Genomic DNA, 20,042 nt, shown 5'->3' with positions numbered 1-20,042 from the left:
GCACGCTTCCTAAATTGTCCCAGAGAGCTCCGTCTCACGTTGTGTTGTTTTGTCCTGGTACAAACTCCCACATGGCAATAAAACTGATTAATTACATCTATACAGTTATCTTTGTGTATCTATCTATAAAGATATATATATACCTGCAGACAACATCTGAATATCTTTGACCTTTACTTTTGGCTGTGTGTTGTGATCATTGAAGATTTAAAGGTCATATCAAATAAATGTAACGTTGACCATTTGTTTCTTTAGAGTAGGGCACTGACCCCTTATTTATGTAGTATTAGCAATTGCACCAAGTCCATTTCGTCACTGTTTTAGACTTTAATTTGAACTTTTCTAACACCCATGGCTGACTTCCATTACACTTTTATTGACTTGGACCCCACAAGGGGGAATTGTATTTGGACTTCTCGGCGTATAAAACTTAAAATAATGACAAAATACACAGAAATGCTTCAGCTGGGGATGTTGGACACAAGGATTGTGTGCTTTCAAAGGTTATTTCTTGTGCCATCGAACAGTTTGGAAAAGGCAAGACAGATAGAGGGAGGCTGGCATATAACAAATCTCCCAGGGGAAAATTTTGAATTTAGAGCAGTATGAGTTCAGGGTTGCGTCTTAGCCAAGAGACTCAGCAGGACGCCACTTAATCCATCTCGGCTGACAAACACCTATCAATAATGAAAGTGCCGGAAAATGGAGTGGGTGATTCCTTTCGTCAACTGCCAGATGATCGAGACATTTGACTTAAGCAGGAAAATGGAGTGCGACACTCGTCTACATGCAATAAATGCATTTCCAGCTCTTCACATAAGCATTAGCTCAGGATCTGTCACTTTAAGTTTGTGGAGTCGGAATGCTTGTTTATTATCACTGTAATAACCCACTCCACCCAGCTTTCCTTTCAGCCTGATGTGTGGCGGGTCTCATCTGCAGGCATTGGAGAGGTGGTGTGGCTCATTTCCAATCAGTGACATTGGTAACACCTGAGTGCTCAGCGTGCCAGTGCTCTATAAAAGCTCTCAGAGCTCAGCTGCTGGGTGGCTTTCCTTCCTCAGACAACCCATTGAATTTTGTTTTAGGGTTTTCATTTTGAAAAACACATCCACATACAAAAAACCCCAATGTTGAACCCTGTGAAGAACATGCAAGAGCAACAGATGGCAATATAAAACTAACTGTACAGAAATGTCATTCTAACAAAAAAAACCAACACGACACACAGTCTGACATCAGAAAAGGAAATGACGGTGAACAAATTTGACATTAAAAGGCAATTGCACAAATGTCCACATATAAATGCAGAGATGAAGTTTCTGAAAATGTTCACCTCTTAAAAAATTCATTTTCGTTGACCTAAAGCACTAGTTACAGTGTTGTGAAAAAGGATTTATCCCTTTCCTGATTTCTTACTCTTTTTTTCCCCCCCTCATATTTGTCGCACTTAATTGCTATCTAAATCTGCCTGGCCCTGTATGAAAAAGTAGTTGCCCCCTAAACCTAATAACTCGTGTCACTCTTGGGAGCAAGAACTGCAATCAAGCGTCTGTGATAACAATGAGACTTTCACATCACTGTGGGGGAACTTTGGCCCAGTCTTCTTTTCAGAATTGTTTAAATTCAGCCACAGTCGAGCGTTCGTCCAGAAAGAATGGGCTGTTTAAAGTAAAAAGTAAGTAAGTAAAAGTTTATTCATATCACTTTTCACAGACATATGTCACAAAGTACTTCACAAGAAAGGTAACAAAACATAGTACAGACATAAATACATCATAAAAACTCTGGTCTAATTGAAAGCTTTTTGAAATGAAAATGGCCTTTTAAGGTCTCCACTGAGTCCAGACACCGTAGAAATAGAGGAAGTGCAGTCTTGGTGCAACAGCTTGGAAAGATCGGTCCCCTCGAGTTCTGAAACAAGTGTGGGGGACCACTAAAATAATAATAATAATGGATTGGATTTATATAGCCCTTTTCAAGGCACCCAAAGCGCTTTACAATGCCACTATTCATTCACTCTCGCATTCACACACTGGTGGAGGCAAGCTACGGTTGTAGCCACAGCTGCCCTGGGGCAGACTGACAGAAGCGAGGCTGCCATATCGCGCCATCGGCCCCTCTGGCCAACACCAGTAGGCGGTAGGGTAAAGTGTCTTGCCCAAGGACACAACGACCAGGACAGAGAGCCCGGGGATCGAACCGGCGACCTTCCGGTTACAGATACGCTTCCAAACCCCTGAGCCACGGTCGCAGTTGTGAGTCGATGACCTCAAGTTACAAGAAGAGGTATGACTATGAATCAAATCAGCACTATACAGAGGGGCCTGTCCCTGTAGTGCTCTGAAGGTTAAAACTAAAATCTTCAAATGGAACCTAAATCTGATTGGTAGCCAATGTAGCAACTTTAAAACAGGAGTTATATGAGCTCCTTTTTCTGAGCAAGTCAGTAATCTGACAGTTTTGAACAACCTGGAGACGAGCCAGCCCTTTCTTGTTTAGACAGGTAAACACACTGTTACAATAGTCCAGTCTTGTAGAGACAAAAGCATGGATTATCAAAAAAAAAGCAGGTTACAGATTTAAGTTCTGCTCCAAAGAAAAAGCTTCATCAAAAATGACACCTAGATTTCTGAGGTTATGCCTCTGTGAGGGACCTAAATCACCCAGTCGCTGTTTAATATTGCACTGTCTGGTGCAATATTAAGCTGATTGTCATTAGCAAAAATATCAGGAAACTGCCGTATTATCTGGCCTAAAGGAAGAATGTAAATTAAGAACAAAATAGGTCCCAGCACAGAGCCCTGAGGAACTCCACACAGCAGCTCTGTATATTCAGACGTCATCTGGTTTGCAGACACACTAAAACTCCTAAAATCAACCCAGGTATCGTAATCATATTCAGTCCAGACTTTGACTAAACCACTTCAAAATGTTTTTTAGCCATTCAGAGGTGGGCTTGCTGGCATGCTGCATAACCCCAGTGTGCTTGAGTTTCATAGTACAAACTGATGGCCGGACATTCTCCCTTGGAATTTTCTGGTAGAGAGCAAAATTCATGATTTCATCAATTATGGTAAGCTGTCTAGATCCTGAAGCAGCCCCACACCATCACACTACCAACACCATGTTTGACTGTTCGTATGACGGTCTCTTTATGAAAGTTGTGTTAGTTTTACACCACATGAAGTGAGACTCAAACCTTCCAGAAAGTTGAGCTTTTATCTCATCACTCCACAGAGTTTTTCCCCAAAGTTTTGGGGCTCATGAAGACATTTTTTTTCTTAGCAAATATAAGACGATCCTTTGTGTTCTTTTTGATCAGTAGTGGTTTGCAAACTTTGCCCAGTCTTTTTCTAATTGTTGAATCAGGAAAACTGACCTTAACTGAAGTAAGTGATACCTGCAGGTCTCTAATGAAGTAGCTGGTGGGCATTTGTTCAGTGAGAGAGGTTTTCAGGAGTGTTGCTGAACCTATTAAGTTCCATCTGCTACACAGTTGTGTGTTTTTATGCAGTTGCAGCATTTCATATGTTGCCTTTGTAATATTTTGAATTAAAAATGTAGAAATTACTATGTTGTTTTTCCTTTACATTTCACACAGACATATGATTTTACAAGGTCTGTAGAATTTGTAGAGTTTGGACAGTAAACGCAATGCACTACATAGTTAAAACTGTAAAGACTGATTTAAACACAGCCTGGAGAAGGCTGGTCTTACCTATGAGAAAGCAGTTCTCGAGGAGTGACTTACAGTGTTATGTAATCCATAACATTATGGGTTTCTGGATCAAAAGTTACTCCTAAAAGCAAGAAGGAACTGTAGAAAAAGAGATAAATGGTATGAATAGGAAGCCAGGAGAAATGCAAGAAAGCATTGGACCTTAGGGTGAACTTGGAGGAACCATGCCCCTCTTATTGTCTGCAGAGGATTACCGTCTGATTACTTTCCAATTTGAACAGAAAAGGTTTTACAGTACAGAAAAGATAGAAGCTGAACCAATTTACAGCAGATTCCTTAATGCCAAGCAGAGAATTCAGCCACACAAAGGCTGCCCTAAGATATGGAAGGATTAAAACAGCAGTTTCACCTAAATTCACTTACCTTTTAACATTGGATACCATAATCAGGGGAAAACTCAGTTCTGGGTATTGTTAAAAAACAGATAGAAAAGTTTAAGAAATCCCTTACGTGTCAAAACAGCAAGTTCACCTCACCTGCTGCCCCTGGAGGAAAACTTTAAAACTTTGCAGACAGTGACATCTGAGCTGTTCCAAGTTCACCCTGACAAACACCCCTTAGAGGGAACAAGAACAACACTTTGGGAACATGTGCATCATTACTCTACAGTCGCCAGGGACAAAGGAGGGTCAGGGTGAAAGAAAGTACCCCACCAGCAGCGATCAGTGATTTAGGCCAGGCATCTGAGCACAACTGGTTTTGGTGAAGTATTATTTTCAACACCAGAAATATGCCTACATTATAAACCTGTAATGTAAAATGCAAACTTAGGAAAATGAGCACAAAACTGTGGGAACATGTGCATCATTAGTCTCCAGTCAAAAGGGACAAAGAGTGGCAGAATCTAGCCTACTGGGAGCGATCACTGAATAGGGACAGGTTTTTGAACAAACTGGTTTTCATGGAGGATTATCTTCAACACCAGATATAAGACTAAAAAAAATATATCCGCAATATAAAAAACACAACCCGAGAAAAGCAACACTTTTAAATATAATATCAGAGGAAGAAAGTCACTTTGAAGCCTTGAATTAGGCTTTTTCAGCATCACAGAAGTTAAAGATGGAAGAGTGAGATCCAGCACGATGCGCTTGGATTGGAGAGCGCTTTAAAAATAACTGATTGATGGTTGGACGTCTATTTCCTTCTGCACTGTGGAGCTTTGACCAGATGTTAGGACTGCATCACACTTGGATGGAATTTTCCCTTCAATCTAAAAAATTTATTACGTATTAAAGTTTAAAGTACTGAAATGTAGAGGTGACATACAGATACCTTAGTCTTATTAAAGTCTGAGCTACAGCTTTAACAAGACTCAACTCAGAAACAGTAGTAGATGTGAAGCCTGTCTGCCTGCTTTAGGTTGTGCTGTGCAGCCTGTCATTTGCTGTGTTGGGTTTCAGTCCCCTGCAGCCCCGAAATTTCAGTAAAACAATAGTAATACTACTGCTACTCAGTACTGATATTACTTTTAGATATTGGTTTCTGCTTGTTTTCTTTACACAGTACAGTTCTTTACACAACCTCTTAGTTCTAAGACCAAAAGGTGGAGAGCACCAGGTATTTAAACCCTAGTGGAGGTTGTCCATTAGGTGGTCGTTAATCATGTATTAATCATGTATTAACCTGTTAATCAAGCATACCATTACATGAGCCAAGGGGTGAAAAGGTGTGGAAAAAAGGTGTTGGTCATTACCACCTGAGTTTTCAGGTGAAAGCACTTTGACACCTATTATGTATCTTATCTGTTGAAGTCACCTGTGGGTGGGGGCTGAGGTGCCTGGGTAGGGACCTCAAGACTGTTGCTAGCTGGTGTTAGTGATGGTCGTTCACAGTGGAAATAGATGGCCTCTTTTACTCCTGTAACCATCTGTCTTCTCTGTCCAAGATGTGAGCATTGGCATCCTTGAAAGAGTGACCTTTATCCTTTTGGTGCAGATGTGCGGCTCAGTCTTGTCCTGTCGAGGAGGCTCTTCCAAATTGTGCCATGCGTTTCTGAAATGGCTGTTTGGTTTCGCCTTGGGATGAACCAGTTTTTGTCTAAGGAGCATGGCACGGTATTTGATTTGAGCCACTTCCACCCTAGTGCTCAATATCATCTTTGCTGGTCTTGTAATGTTGTAATGTTACCTGCAACAAATTCAACAAAGGTCCCAAATAGATACCGTTGCTTTAGTTACATGGTACCAGATGCATTTAATGCATCCCTGCAAAGTTGTGGAGCTTTTGCATATTTACTAACTGAAGGAAAACACCCTGTTATCCAGGTCAGTGCTAAATTTGATTATGATTAATTGTTTTAGAATTATAGGTTTTTGCACAGAGAAGGGAAAAGCTTCTTAACTCTTAAATACAATACTGTGCTTATTTCATTATTTATTTATTCAATGAAGTAAAGTACGTTTTTCTAATTCACGACATGGCCACCAAAGGGCGATACCGATGGCTGCATCAAGCCTTCTGTTTCTATTATGTGTATGAGATAACGGATCTTCTATAAACACTTTCTAGATGAGTGTTTAGGTTTAGTTACTACTTTCAGGTAGTACTGAATAAAACACTGAGTCCATTCTGTCGCTTTTTTCACTTTACCAACTGATATTTTGCCCGTCATCGCACACCTGCTAATCTCTTCACGTGGCCCACCCAACAGCAAGACTCTATAGAATTCATCCAGGTTTCATTTCTTCTTTCTATCTGCATTTGCGCTTTTCCTTCGTGACATTCAATCATGTCTCCTGAGGGAAAAAAAGAGGCCTATCCCGGGGTGCTCCGTGCTATTCTCGGGTTCTCTGTGGTCTGTCTTAGAGACGTGTTTCTTTTTTACTATTCCCTCTGAGAAAGAAAGTTTTTCGTGTTGTTTGTTTTGCCTCGACTTATTTTTGGAGTCCTATCAGTTTAGGTTGAGCACCAATAAATAGATAATGGTGCTCCAGTGGGCTTAAGTGGTAGTTCTTACTGAGGGCAGAGCTGCACGGGTTTTCTTTAATATAAAATACAGAAATGTATTTTAACATGTGAGCTGCTTCATCTATGCACAGCCTTTTGACCTTTGCAGTTCTGCCTCAAGAAATGTTTACCTGAAACTCAAGGCTGCACACTCAACTCCACAAGGCCTGCTGTATTTGCAGTAGCAGTAATAAGTTGGAAAGCAGATTTTTTTTTCTCCTCCCCAAATCCATAACAGCCATAAAACATCAGATTTTGCAGGATGCTGAGTGGGAAGCCAGCCATTGAAGTATGAAGCTGAAGTAGCTTCCCTAACAATTGCACCTCTCCCAGTCCTCTGATGATACCTTTTCATACTCTGATGAAAGTGCTAGGCTGTAATATATTGCAATGGGGCGCTTCGTCATTGTTACTCTCCCAGATCCACATTAGCGCTCTAATCCGGAACATAAAAAAATACAAAACAAAAGTCTGTCACTGATTATAGGCCTGTAACCACACAGAATGAAACCCTCTCTCAGGTATTGTGTGCCCTTAGATAGTTGTGAGTCTATTTTTAACCTCTATTTCTCCTGGAAAAAAGAAAGATGGTTATTAGAAGAGGTATCATATTCTGTGTATAAAGCTGTCTATACCACTGAAATCCAACATGAGTCAGGCCGCATTGGCTGGATCCCTGAGGCCAGCTCTGAGGACCCGGTGATAAGATTGACTTAAAAAAAAAAAAAGCCCTTCTCTGACCCATCACCCTCCATCAGGAAGATGAGCCTTCTTTCCCTCAAGCGCGGCTTTGAGGATGCCACAGAAATTAATTTGTGCCAGTATCCATTAACAATTACCGTGCTCACACAGTCGGGGAGCCTTCACCTGGCCGCAAAGTTCAAGGACAATGTTGCTGTTTAGTGAACATAAATGTTGTTGATTGCAATATAGCCCATCATTAGAGGATCCGAGCACTAATTGTGATAAATATGCATCCGTGATTTCTGCTGATTAAAATGCCTCCAGGACTCCAGCATCAGTGAACGGGTTAATGTGCTGTGGTTTGACGCAGGAATGGTTAATAGGAGGACAGGCAGCAGGTGGGGAGTCATGCAGACTGATGAGGAGCAGCAGCAGCAGCAGAAGAAGCAGAGGAGCCGCTGTGTGCTGACAGTTGGGGCTGAGCCGGGGAGAAACGAGCAGCGACGGGCGCTCCTAGTTCGTCCCTGCAGCGGGCACCATCGTGGTCATCTCAGGATACGCACGGCTGTTTTCCTGTTTTTCCTTTTTCGAAGAACCCCCGAGCTTTTCAGGCATGCTTTCTCCTTCTGTCTTCGTGGGTAAGCGGGACGCCGGTGAATAACACTTCCCTTCAGCGGCTGGATAAATGACTTGAGAAACTCTCGTCGAAGTGAGCGGACAGAGAAAGCGGTTGTACGGGAGATGAATGTTACCGGGAAACAGCAACCTGAGCTGATCGAGCGACCCGCCAGCCTCCCGGTTCCAACTTCGGCAAGTAAACCCTTTCAGTCATTCCCTGTGAATGACTGAAATCTAACAGCAGTTTGCAGTTTCCGTGTTAGGGCACTCCGAAAGAGCACTCGGGCAGTTCGTCCGCTCATGTGGAAGGCAGCTCCAAGCTTCCTTTAAAATTATACTATTTATGCTTCTTTGCTTTTAACTGCTTGACGCTGCACAGGCTCGCGTTCAGGTGTCAATCGTTTCCAAAGCGTCACGAATAGCTGTACAGTTCGGCATACATCTAGAAAACTATCGCTCTCTTACTTAAAAAACAAACAAACGTTCAACTTTTCTAGATGGCGTTTTGCTGGTCATATGACGATAAATGATCTATTAGGCATGAGCTGCTGGTATCCAAGTGCTACAGGTTTAAGAACAATATCTATGGAAACATGGCTATTTTATGTATTATTTATTGTTGCATTAGCCGAATCCAGCAAAAGACTATACTAATGTCTTATTGCTGTTTATTACATTATTTGAACAGTGTAATTGAACAAACGAGCGCGTAATCATTACATTGGCTAATTCCTAAATTAAGTCTGGTACGTAGTTTCTTCTCTATGATGAAACGGCGCGTTTGGTTAAATGATTATCCGGTATGATTTGATAGGTTGTAGCATTTATGTTGCAGGTGCACTAAGCAGCTTAGCTCTTATAGCTTGATATTATTTTTCACATTTAATTTAACTCTTTACAGTAACAATAATAAAAAACAAACAAACCAGTGTTCACGATTTGAGATGACAACAAAATAAGTTTAAATAAGTGACTGCTAATTGTTTCCGTTATAGCGCTCTCGAACCCCAGTTGTAATACAGCTATTATTATTATTATTGTTATAATTATTATTATTATTATTATCACCATCTTTTGTCGTGAGTTCACGAGCTTCCTTCAGGGCTTCATATTTAGCAGGATATCATGTTTAGGCTACTTTAGCAAGAAAACAGATGACCTGACCTTTTACCAGACTTTCATATTCTGTGAGTCAGCTCTGTAAAGAAAAGTCCATCATAGGCTGCAGGACATATTACTTAACCAAGCACTGTCTTCAGAAATAGGGTTAAAATTATATATCACCACTTGCATCCACAGTTGATTTTTCATATGTGTCAGTAAACATGTTTCCATGGATACCTTGCTGTAAAGTTTTAAGTTCTTGGTTCATTTAAAAGGACAGCTTCTGGCACATCTTTACCTACATTTGTCCTTTTGTCGCCTTCGCTGGGCGTCCAGCACCTTTAATTCAATTGAAGCCACTGCCTTGCTTTCACAAAGCCATTAAATACTGGATATCTGAGCCTCTGGGGACACACAAGTCTTGAGCTTAACTCTATTTAGAGTGCGTTCAGTTTCCACACACTTCCACTCTCCATTTACCACTGAGTAATGGCTAAGATTATACAGTAAGCACAAGTAAACAGTTGCAAATTGCAAGAGAATCTCCCATTCCACAACTCGTGTTTATGACAGTGTAATGTAAAGTTTCAGGCTGGTAAGCATGGACTTAATTGTGCCTGGAATTAACAAAATGTAGTTTGGCATGTCCTTCAGCAGTTTCAAATATCAGGGTAATCTGGCTTGAATTAATGCCAAAATGTGTTAATTATAGATGCTTTATTATATGCAGTTAGGCTGCTTGGAAGATTCCAGAGACGGATTCGAGTTTGCATCCAAAGTGCTTTACCATATTTCCCGTTTTTACTCCCCCCTCCCCAATTTATGTCATATATATTTGGATTATGTTGTTTTAAGGGGGTTTTTACTCAATCTTCCATCAAAGGGAATGTTAAACATGAAACCGCAATCATAAAATTTGGGTTTTTCAAACACGGAGATGCCCTGAATCTATCTGGGTGATTGGCAATCACTGATAAATTAGATGAAAGTGCTGGGAAGGCACACCTCTCCTATTTTTTCCCTTTGTTATTCCCATAGCACGCTGGGTGCATATCAACAAATATTTGATGCCCCCTAATGATGAAGCATCTGAGACGTGATTACTGTGAAGACTTGCGTAAACCAGGGTGTAGCAAAAGTAAGGAATAATTCAGGTTTGTATTGAATTGTCTGAAGGTGTTTGAAGAGTCGGTGGATACAGTAAACTGAGTCCTCCTGTCCAAATACAAGCAGCTCTCTGCCTACAGTGTGTGTGTGTGTGTGTGTGTGTGTGTGTGCGCATTAGTTTTGCCATGTTTGAATTGTATGTCACGGTATATTAGTGCTGTGATTGGCAGGCAGGGTGTTTTCCTGCCTCTGCACGCTGGGAGAGACTCCATCCCCGACTTAGTTCAAGCAGTATATTTGTGTGGTGAACACTTGAAAAATGTAACTCTTCATACATAATTCTCTGCCTTTGCCTGGATTCTGGACTGTGTTTCAGCAGCTTATTGATGAACCCATCACTAAGATGTGCCAAAATTCATAATTACTGGATAGTTTTTGTGCCGTTTTGACTTCATAACAAATGAACTGTGGTCAGAAAGTTTAGCAAAAATCTAGAAAAGTTCAAACCATTCCTGATTTAATTTTAATAGAGCCACAGAGTCTTAATCAGATTCGGTCCGTAAACTGATCCTAGGGGAATAAATTCATGATGCAGAATGCTTAAGTAAACAACGGTCATGCTCACCCTCGTGCTGTGCCAGTTTTCTGTTTTCCAAGTTTTGGGTTTTTCTAGTGAATCGTAATGTTTGGTTTATGGGTTGTAGCCATGTGTCCATGTATCAATTACCTTCCACTTATCCAAAGTTGAGTCACAGTGGAAATGAGCTAAGCACAGTAATCCAAAAAATCATTCTTCCTAGCACTTTCCAATTCTTCCTGGTAGACCTCAAGCCATTCCCCGACCAGCTGAAATCCAACCTCCTCAGTGTGTTCTGGGTCTACCCGGGATCCCCTCACTGATGGGCATGCTTGTAAAACCTTTTGAAGGGATGCACCTGCCCAGAAGGCATCTTAACCAGATGTCTGAAGCACTTCTTCATGTTGAAAAAAGGCAGTTGGAGTGGCTCGCTTCTGATATCAGCGTTTCTCACCCTACCGCTAAGCCCGACCCCAGCATTCTTACAGAAGAATCTCATCATGGCTCCTTGAGCTTGTGACCTCATTTACATTCATTCTGTTATTACGACTATAAGTGAGTAGTGGAACAGACTGGTAAAAATGAAAGCTTCACTTTTCAACTCAGCTCTCGACCTGCGTCTCCACCTCAAGAGCCTTGTATAATGTCTGCATTGTTGCTGATGCAGCACCAACCTGCCGTCCACCTGACGTTTCACCTTACCGTGGCTTTATTTTTTAATCCATAGAGAACCATGACGTCAGTGTATGATGTTGGTGTAGCTATGTTTTGGATGTTGTTTCTGGAACTGGAAAATGAAGCCAAAGCACATCTGCCTTTGACCTGCAAGTCACAGAACTTTGACATCACAGCAACATGATTGGTCTGTTGCAGTGGTGGATCTGGAGTAACATTAACTGTGATCATGGAGGAAAACCATCAACGAGATATCTGATGCACTGAAATGTCTCGATGACGTTTTTCTTTTTCACAAGTGCAGTATTGCAGTGACTGAATGAAGGGCATTCAAAACAATCCTCTGGATGTTTTCTGCCTTTTGTTCTGTTCTTGGTTGATAAAATGATCCCACACTGCTTCAAAAGGACAACTGTGTGTTTTTATGGTTTTACTGGATTGGCAATGTTTCTGAGATCATTTTTCACCAGCGTTCCCGGGGGTATTCCATGGTGGATCCAAATCTGATGTTGCTTTCATAATTAATTATGGCAAAATCCGTGAGATCACTGGCTGCAATGACAGAGACAGTTTTACAGATGGCCATAGACACTCACTGTTATACCTCTCTCCTGACCTCCTCCTGTCCATCCGCCAACAATCACAACCAAAAAATTAAGAAAAAAAAAAGTTTGAGAACATTTCAGCAGATGGATCAACTAATGGACCAGATGCATCTCAAAGGCCCTGCGCCAGCTCTTTGTTGTTGTTTTTCCTGTTTCTTAAGGAATCGGCTTTAAGATACTGTTTGTCTGAGGTACTGTTGTTAGGCCTGCCACATCATTTTTTAACAACACAAGGTACACCATGCTGACAGATACCAAATGTTTGGCTCTTTAGGATTCATCATGATGGTGCTAATGTACTACTTTTATGTGTTTCTAGTTGTTATGACTGGCATTTTTGGGGGAAATTCAACTAAAGAAATAAAAACAAATGTTTGGGTTTTTTGCCTAATTTTTTTTATTAGGTACTAAAATTGGCTTTGTCAGGTTGCCCCTTATAAGTAGAAACAGTATTGGTTCAGTAAGGTGCTTTTTGTGGCTGAATGATTCATAAGTCAGTGTTAAGTGGTTTAAAAAAATAAAATTTCTCTGAAAATGTTCATGTACAGGGATGACATTGAAAATGAATGAAAAAGCAGGAAATGTGAAGAAAAATCCCCTGAAATATATTCAGAAAACCTGGAGACGGCTTTAACAACTTAGAGGAAAGTCTGGATTCTTGGAAGAAAAATATAAAGGAATTAAAAGAACTTTTGCACAGTACTAAACACCTTGGATCTTCTTGCACTACTGTATTTTTAGTTATTTTGGTTCAATAAAAACAAGTACAGTCACATTTTCAGAGTTCATTTAGTATCACATCTCTTGAGATGCTTTAGTTTGAACTGGCAAGTTGGAGCTTTCAGTACACTGGTTGCATCAGCTCTAAATGTAATTAAAACAGACTTTAATGAGCCATGTGTTTTGTGTGTTACAGTTTCTCATGCGCAGACTCCCCACAACAGATTCCCCCGTTGACACAATGCAAACACATTTACAAACACAGTATTGATGTTAAAATATTGACAGTGATGGAATAATTACGCACACACAGCCTTACAGGATTATACTCACCGTTAAGGATATTGACTTGCTGGTCAACATTAACATTTACAGAAGGGGAATGCTGCAAGGACAACCGAAAGCGGAGATCAGTGCAAATGGGATTAAAAAGAGGGTGACACAATGTTATTATCAGACAATCAAACCCAGGCTTGTCCCATTTTAAAAGCTAAAAAAAATAAGTGGCATTCATGTCACATAAAATTTCCAACCCCCTGTGGTCACCCGCTCGAGGGTTTCTCTTGGCAGGAACTGCAGAACCTTAATTATACCCCAGTGGAGTGTGAAAGTCTGCTTTTGTATTCAGGAAGTCAATCATATTTTAACCAAATCACTCCTGTTGGAGCATGAAACATGCATTCTCTTTAACTTTTCATTTTCCCAGAGCTACTCAGGTAATTGGAAAAGACAAAATAATCAGACTTGATATTTAAAAAAAATTAAATTTTATTTCTCTCTTTTCTTTTTTAAAGGTTATATTTAGTCTCTTTCATTGCCAGAACAATATTCAATTTTCCTCCTATCACTGCAGTCAGGCTCTTCAAAATGAATACAATAATTTAATGACCCTAGAGAGAGAATGCAAACATGTGGCACGTGTTGCTAGGACTGCTTCAGTCATTTCCACCTTATATTCTGTTTAGTAGGACTATACAAAATTGTTACACTGCGTGTAGATCCTTTCCTCTCAGATGGGTCCATGGTTTAATGTTAATCTCCTTATGGCATATGAGCTAATGGCAGGAACATGAGGATCCCATGAGGACTGTGAGATGGGCCAAAGGGCACACTCCAGCGTTATATCATAAATTAGTCCTTTTTTTAAGCATATAATTAATCCCTGTAGGAAGTGCAAAGATACATATATAACACACCATCATGCACAGCCATATTCCATTATTCAACTTAGTCCAAAGTCAGGCGTTAATTAAAGCTTTAATTAGACTGCGTTTTAATTTTTTAAATGTCAAGAGGATATGAAGTGTCATAAATCCTGATACATCAAAAACAAGTTGCGGCTGTCACTGTTTGTCTTGAAATGTTTCTTTAGCAAATAAAAGGAAACTCGTCCTCCACATTATTAATACCCACGGCGTTTCATTAGCATTTTTATTTAGATTCAAGGCAGGAAACTTATGCATTTTAATGTCCTCCACATTCATTTTCAAGCGAGATACGAAGAAATCTACCTCGTCTCCTCACCGGCTGACGGCGGATTGTCGTGGACATTTTACTCACCTCTTCGAGACAAACTGCACTGAAAAAATGCAGCGAAAGAAACAGTAGCTGGGCACCCGAGAGTCGCCCTTGAAATGGAAATAAATGAATTATGGTAATATAAACAGTCCTACATTAGTTCCTCAAAATATACATTCACCCTAGATTATTCCTCCCACAGTAGCAACATGAAAACTTTCCACTCAAACCAAACTTTCACTGCTTTGTTTACAATGCATTTCATATCTGTGCGCAGCTCTCTGTTTTTATTTATGACTAATGAAGATAAAAGAATAAATTATACTCTCATTACCAACAATTTAAAAACCTGAAGACCAGTTGCTCTTATTTTGGGGGGGGGGGCTGTACTATCTAACACAGTTGGACCGTGGTGCTGTTTGAGCAGTAAAGCTCCGTGAGAGGAGCCTTTTCAAACAATATATATACAATAGAGAGGAAATGCATCAAGTGGGTCTGATTCCCCATGGAGGCACTCCGAGTGGAAGATTGAACAAAGATGATTGCAGAAGATACAACTCCACATTTCTGAGAGCTCTATTCATGTGAAGGCGGCTCCATCCTGGCTACAGCTTATTGACCCTCTAAGATACTGATACACAGTGAAGGCCTGATTTACTTAATATGCAAGCATTTTACCTACACAAACTAAGCTTAAACTTAGAAGTATCAACCAACTGAATGATGACATCAGATAGTTGCTTTCCTGCAGGTCCCTTCCCTTTCTTTTATTGCATATACTGTCACACAAAGGTTTGTGAAGTAAGGATTTTGGCTGCTGCTGTTTATTTTATTTTTTTATCTGGACAGGGCAAAGTGCTAAGCTCCCCGAGTGCCACCCACAGTGCAAGTCCAGCACATAAGCTGCAGAAGCAAAACAAGTTTCACTTTTCAAAAGTAGAAAACCTTCTGAACAACAGATACGGCTTTTCTCTTGGTTCTATTCATGAAACTCTGCTCTCTTTTCTTTTTCCTCAGTCTCTTCTTACTGTTCTTGAATGAAGTAATGGAGCCCGTTCCAGCTGTTATGCTGCCTGGCTAGCTAGCGCACAGCACTGCAGTGTGAATTTGTCCAATTATTAGTGTTTAGAATTTGTTAAACACAGACAAATTATATTATTTTGTGTCAGATTAGAACTACGAGTAAGAAGGAGTGACATTTAATACAGGTTCCCTAACAACACACTCCACAACACTCCTGGCAGCCAATAATATAATACATTTACCCTAACACAACAACTTTTGAAATGTGCTTCATTTAGCTTTGACCTGGGCCCTATTTCAGGAAGCCGGTTTAGTGCAAACTCTGAGTAAGTATACCCTGAGTTAACGAAAACTCTGGGTTTTCAGTTTCACAAAGCGAGTTTAGATTAATTCTGAGCGAGTTACTATGACGACACACTCCGTGAAGCTAACCTGCCCCCTAGCAGGTTTACTTCAACTAACCCTGACTGTCCCCGCCTCTTTGTCGGAAACCTGACTGTAGGAAGTGTCAGACATGGCGTGCCCCTTCCTTGAAGAGCCAGTAGATGTTGAAGCCCAAATTCTCCGCAGAGCTCTCCGCCGGGAGAGAGTGATTAGAGTGCGTTCGGACATTTTATCATTTCCTGATGATTTCCTGTGTGAACGTTACCGTTTTTCAGCACAATCTATAATTTATTTGAATAACATCCTCAGGACTAATATTGCTCATGTGACACATCGTGGACATCCTCTCAGTTCTGTACATATTATTTGTATTGCACTTCGGTTTTTTGCAAACGGGAGCTTTCTGTATAATATTGGTGACGCTGAGCACGTTTCCAAGGCTACCGTCTGTCGGGCAGTCAGGAATGTTACAGTTGCACTGAAACGTCTCCTGTACTCGTCTGTGGTGTTCCCCGGTCACAGACCCACAAGATTTATCAAAGAGAGATGCCACAAAATTGCAGGTATCAGGATGAACGAAACTTAATTCATGATGTGGTGATATTTGAACTACTACTTAAATTTTACATTTATTCTCACGGTTCCCAGGCGTGATTGGCTGTATAGATGGGACTCACATTCCAATCATTGCTCCTTCAGTAAATGAAGGAGACTATGTGAACAGGAAGTCTTTCCACAGCATTAATGTACAGGTACATAGTTCCCTGTAGCATTTCAAACTAACAAATTATTTCATTATAGTAATGGATGCTAATTTGTGTTCTCTGCACTGTGAAGATCATATGTGATGCTGCCAACATTATCACAAATGTGGAAGCCAACTGCTCAGCCTCTGTGAGTGGTGGTGGTGGACGACCTCCACCTGTTTTTCGGGCCTCCGCTTTTTTTTTCTGTTGGCTATAACGGGTCACATTTGAGCATACAGAGTAAGCAAATATGTACTTGTAATGTGCTCAGATAATTTCAATAAGTGCTTACAGAGGGGAAATTAATGTAGCCTCTAACTGCAATTGATTTACATCGGACAAACAGACCAAGCACTATGGCTCATAATACAATTACACCTTACCTGGTTGGACTATATTTTTACATTTCATTTTTACTTGCTGCCAGGAACGTTTGGGGCCTGTTGGGTTGCACCTGCGCTCACATCACATCACAAAATCAAATGTATAAAATAAAAAATAAAATAAAATATAATAAAATAACGTGTTAAATGGGTGGAAATCCCTAGATCAATGTTTAAATTAACACTCACGCATTGACTCTGTCGGCTATGTTTTGCCATGCATGCTCCCTTTCTTTTGCAGCTGAGGCTGCGTTACTTTTTTCCCGTGGAATTTGCATGTTATCGGCATATGCTGCCATCAGAATTTCGGCCTCAAGCGCTGTAAAATACATTGACCGCGCCTTCTTTCCCTCCGTCTCCATGGTGACTCGCTTAATCTGTGCTCCACTAATCAGGGCTTTATGTATCCTCGTCCGCGCGCTTAACTTGGGGTTAAAGCAACTCCGCGTTGACTGAACTAATTGTTATCAGCCTTTCTGAAACGGAATATTCCGAGTTGGACAGTTCGGGGTTACTCAACCCTGAGTATCGTTTTTCACTCTGAGTTTTCTAAACCGGCTTCCTGAAATAGGGCCCAGGGGCCTAAATTAAGAAGCTCATTGCACATGTTGTTATTATTAATCTCTTCCAGTGTAATTTTCTCTCCCATTATCCCCATATGGTCATAACAGAAGGCTGCCCCTCACAGAGTTTCTTCCTGTTAAAAGGGAGTTTTTCCTTCCCACTGTCGCCAACTGCTTGCTTAAAGGGGTTGATTGTTAGGGTATCCTCTGTATTATTATTGGGTCTTACTTACAACATAAATATAAAGCTCCATGGGGCAACTATTCCTGTGATTTGGCGCTATATAAATAAAACTTAACTGAACATACCAAGAATAGGATTCCATTATCTGGATTCACTTACCCTAAAATAGTTGATCAGAAATAAAAGGTCACACAACGCTGGTGATCAACTTTCTGAGTTTACCCAGGGTTTCTCCCAGGGTGGTGTCCGCAGCAACTGACCAATCTGAAAGGGGCGTTTCACAGATCATGTGAGTCTTCTTCCACTAAAAACACACCAAATGTTGATTAAAATCTACAACAAACGCAGAAAATATAAAAGTAAATTGCAACACTGTTGCAAAAGGACAAGAAATGATCATTAATGGGGTGATTAAGTGCACAGAGTGGTAAAATAAACATTTTAATTCCAGTTCATTATTTTATCACTGTGTGGCATTCAGTGCTGCCTTTTGCTTCTAAGATGACAGCTGCACATACTGCACTGCTATGAAACTTTAAACTGAATCCATTAAAGCTTGCTGCCTAATAAAGAAGACATGGAAATCACTGCTGTTTGACACAGATCCAAATGAAATCAATTTGATGGATTGAAATGGTATTCTTGTCGGTTCTGTGTTCCAGTAGCTGCAGTTACACTGGAGGAAAAGCGACTTAGCAGATTAGACTGGCGCATAAAACCATTTTAGACATTTTTAAATGACCAAATTAATACATGCACATTCTCGTGACAATGCAATGCAAAACATGCTCCAAATAAATGTGGCACTACAAGCCCTTTTGGGACTGTCCAGAGCTCAAGATCATTTCTTGCACCGGGCTGTAAACATGCTTTTTAATGCTGTAAAGTTGGGCATTTTAACAAATCAAATCAAATCAAATCAAATCACTTTTTATTGTCACATCGGCACAGCACATGCGAGTGAAATTCTTGTGTGCGAGCCCCACAAGCAACAGAGATGTGCAAACACAACAACACAAACGAGCAAAATACAAGAATGGCCAACCTGAAACTAATAAATATATGTACAATATATAATAGTGTATGCATTTCTGGATGTGTATACTAAATATTTTCCTACGTGTGTGTGTGTGTGTGTGTGTGTGTGTGTGTGTATACACATTTTTACAAATTAAATAGTAAAAAAATAAAATAATAATAATAATAATAATAATAATAATAAAATATATAAAATATACAGAGTTGAATATGTGCAAAACAAGTGGCATTTATATACAGTGTGGAGTGCATAATGTTGAAGTTCCAGTAGTGAAGCTGAGGTGTCTATGACGTGTTCAGCAGTCTGATGGCCTGATGGAAAAAGCTGTCTCTCAGTCTGCTGGTACGGGACCGGATGCTGCAGAACCTCCTTCCTGATGGAAGCAGTCTGAACAGTTTATGGCTGGGGTGACTGGAGTCCTTGATGATCCTCCCCGCTTTCCTCAGGCACCGCTTCCTGTAGATGTCTTGGAGGGAGGGAAGCTCACCTCCAATTATCCGTTCAGAGCACCGCACTACTCGCTGGAGAGCTTTGCAGTTGTAGGCGGTGCTGTTGCCATACCAGGTGGTGATGCATCCAGTGAGGATGCTCTCAATGGCACAGTGATAGAAGGTCCTGAGGATGCGGGGGCTCATGCCGAATCTTTTCAGTCTCCTGAGAAAGAAGAGGCGCTGCTGCGCCTTCTTCACTGTTTTGTTTGTGTGTACTGACCACGTAAGATCCTCAGCCAGATGTACTCCAAGGAACCGGAAGCTGCTCACTCTCTCCACAGCAGCACCGTTGATGGTGATGGGGGTGTGTACTTCTCTGCACCTCCGGAAGTCCACTATCAACTCCTTTGTCTTTGCGACGTTGAGGGTGAGATGGTTGTCTTGACACCAGTGGGTCAGGGCGCTGACCTCCTCCCTGTAAGCCGTCTCATCACCGTTGGTGATAAGACCCACCACTGTAGTGTCGTCCGCAAACTTCACAATGATGTTGGAGTTGTTAGTGGCTGTGCAGTCGTAGGTGTAGAGTGAGTACAGGAGAGGGCTCAGTACACACCCCTGTGGAGCACCAGTGTTCAGTGTGATGGGGGATGAGGTGATGCTGCCCAGTCTGACATCAGAGTCTATAGGGATTGACTCCCTTTTACAGCCAGCCATGATTACATAATTACAATCGAGAGGTCTGGTTCAATGACTTGAATTAGTGGAGGTGAAGCTGAGCTGACAGCTGGTGGCATGTGGAGATGGAGAGAGGGGGATTTCAGCCACTCTTCCAGTCGATATAGGGGGAGACATTTGCTGTAGAGACCAAAACCAGTCCGTCACCCACGTTAATTTCTGCTGCAAAGCTGGGCTGCTTAACACGGTACTCTCATGATTGATTCACTTTGGAGCGAGTCTTAAGTGGCCACTCAGGGAACTGCAGTTTCTGGC

At 41.0% G+C, this 20,042-nt stretch overlaps 1 protein-coding gene across 1 annotated transcript in view; it reads left to right on the top strand.

The window, feature by feature from the left end:
• Positions 1–7,809: 7,809 nt before the first annotated feature.
• sntg2 (syntrophin, gamma 2) overlaps positions 7,810–20,042 on the top strand; it is a 110,826-nt gene continuing 98,593 nt past the window's right edge. The window contains exon 1 of the mRNA XM_085256780.1: positions 7,810–8,185. Coding sequence (XP_085112906.1) covers positions 8,117–8,185 — 69 coding nt within the window. The 5' untranslated portion in view covers positions 7,810–8,116. The remainder of the gene's footprint in view (positions 8,186–20,042) is intronic.

Source organism: Mchenga conophoros, linkage group LG19 (assembly GCF_057382185.1).
Source record: "Mchenga conophoros isolate Kocher_MC1m ecotype Shallow Benthic linkage group LG19, M_conophoros_male_GT1.1, whole genome shotgun sequence".
Classification (NCBI taxonomy): Eukaryota; Metazoa; Chordata; class Actinopteri; order Cichliformes; family Cichlidae; genus Mchenga; species Mchenga conophoros.
This window is presented reverse-complemented; position numbering and strand designations above follow the sequence as displayed.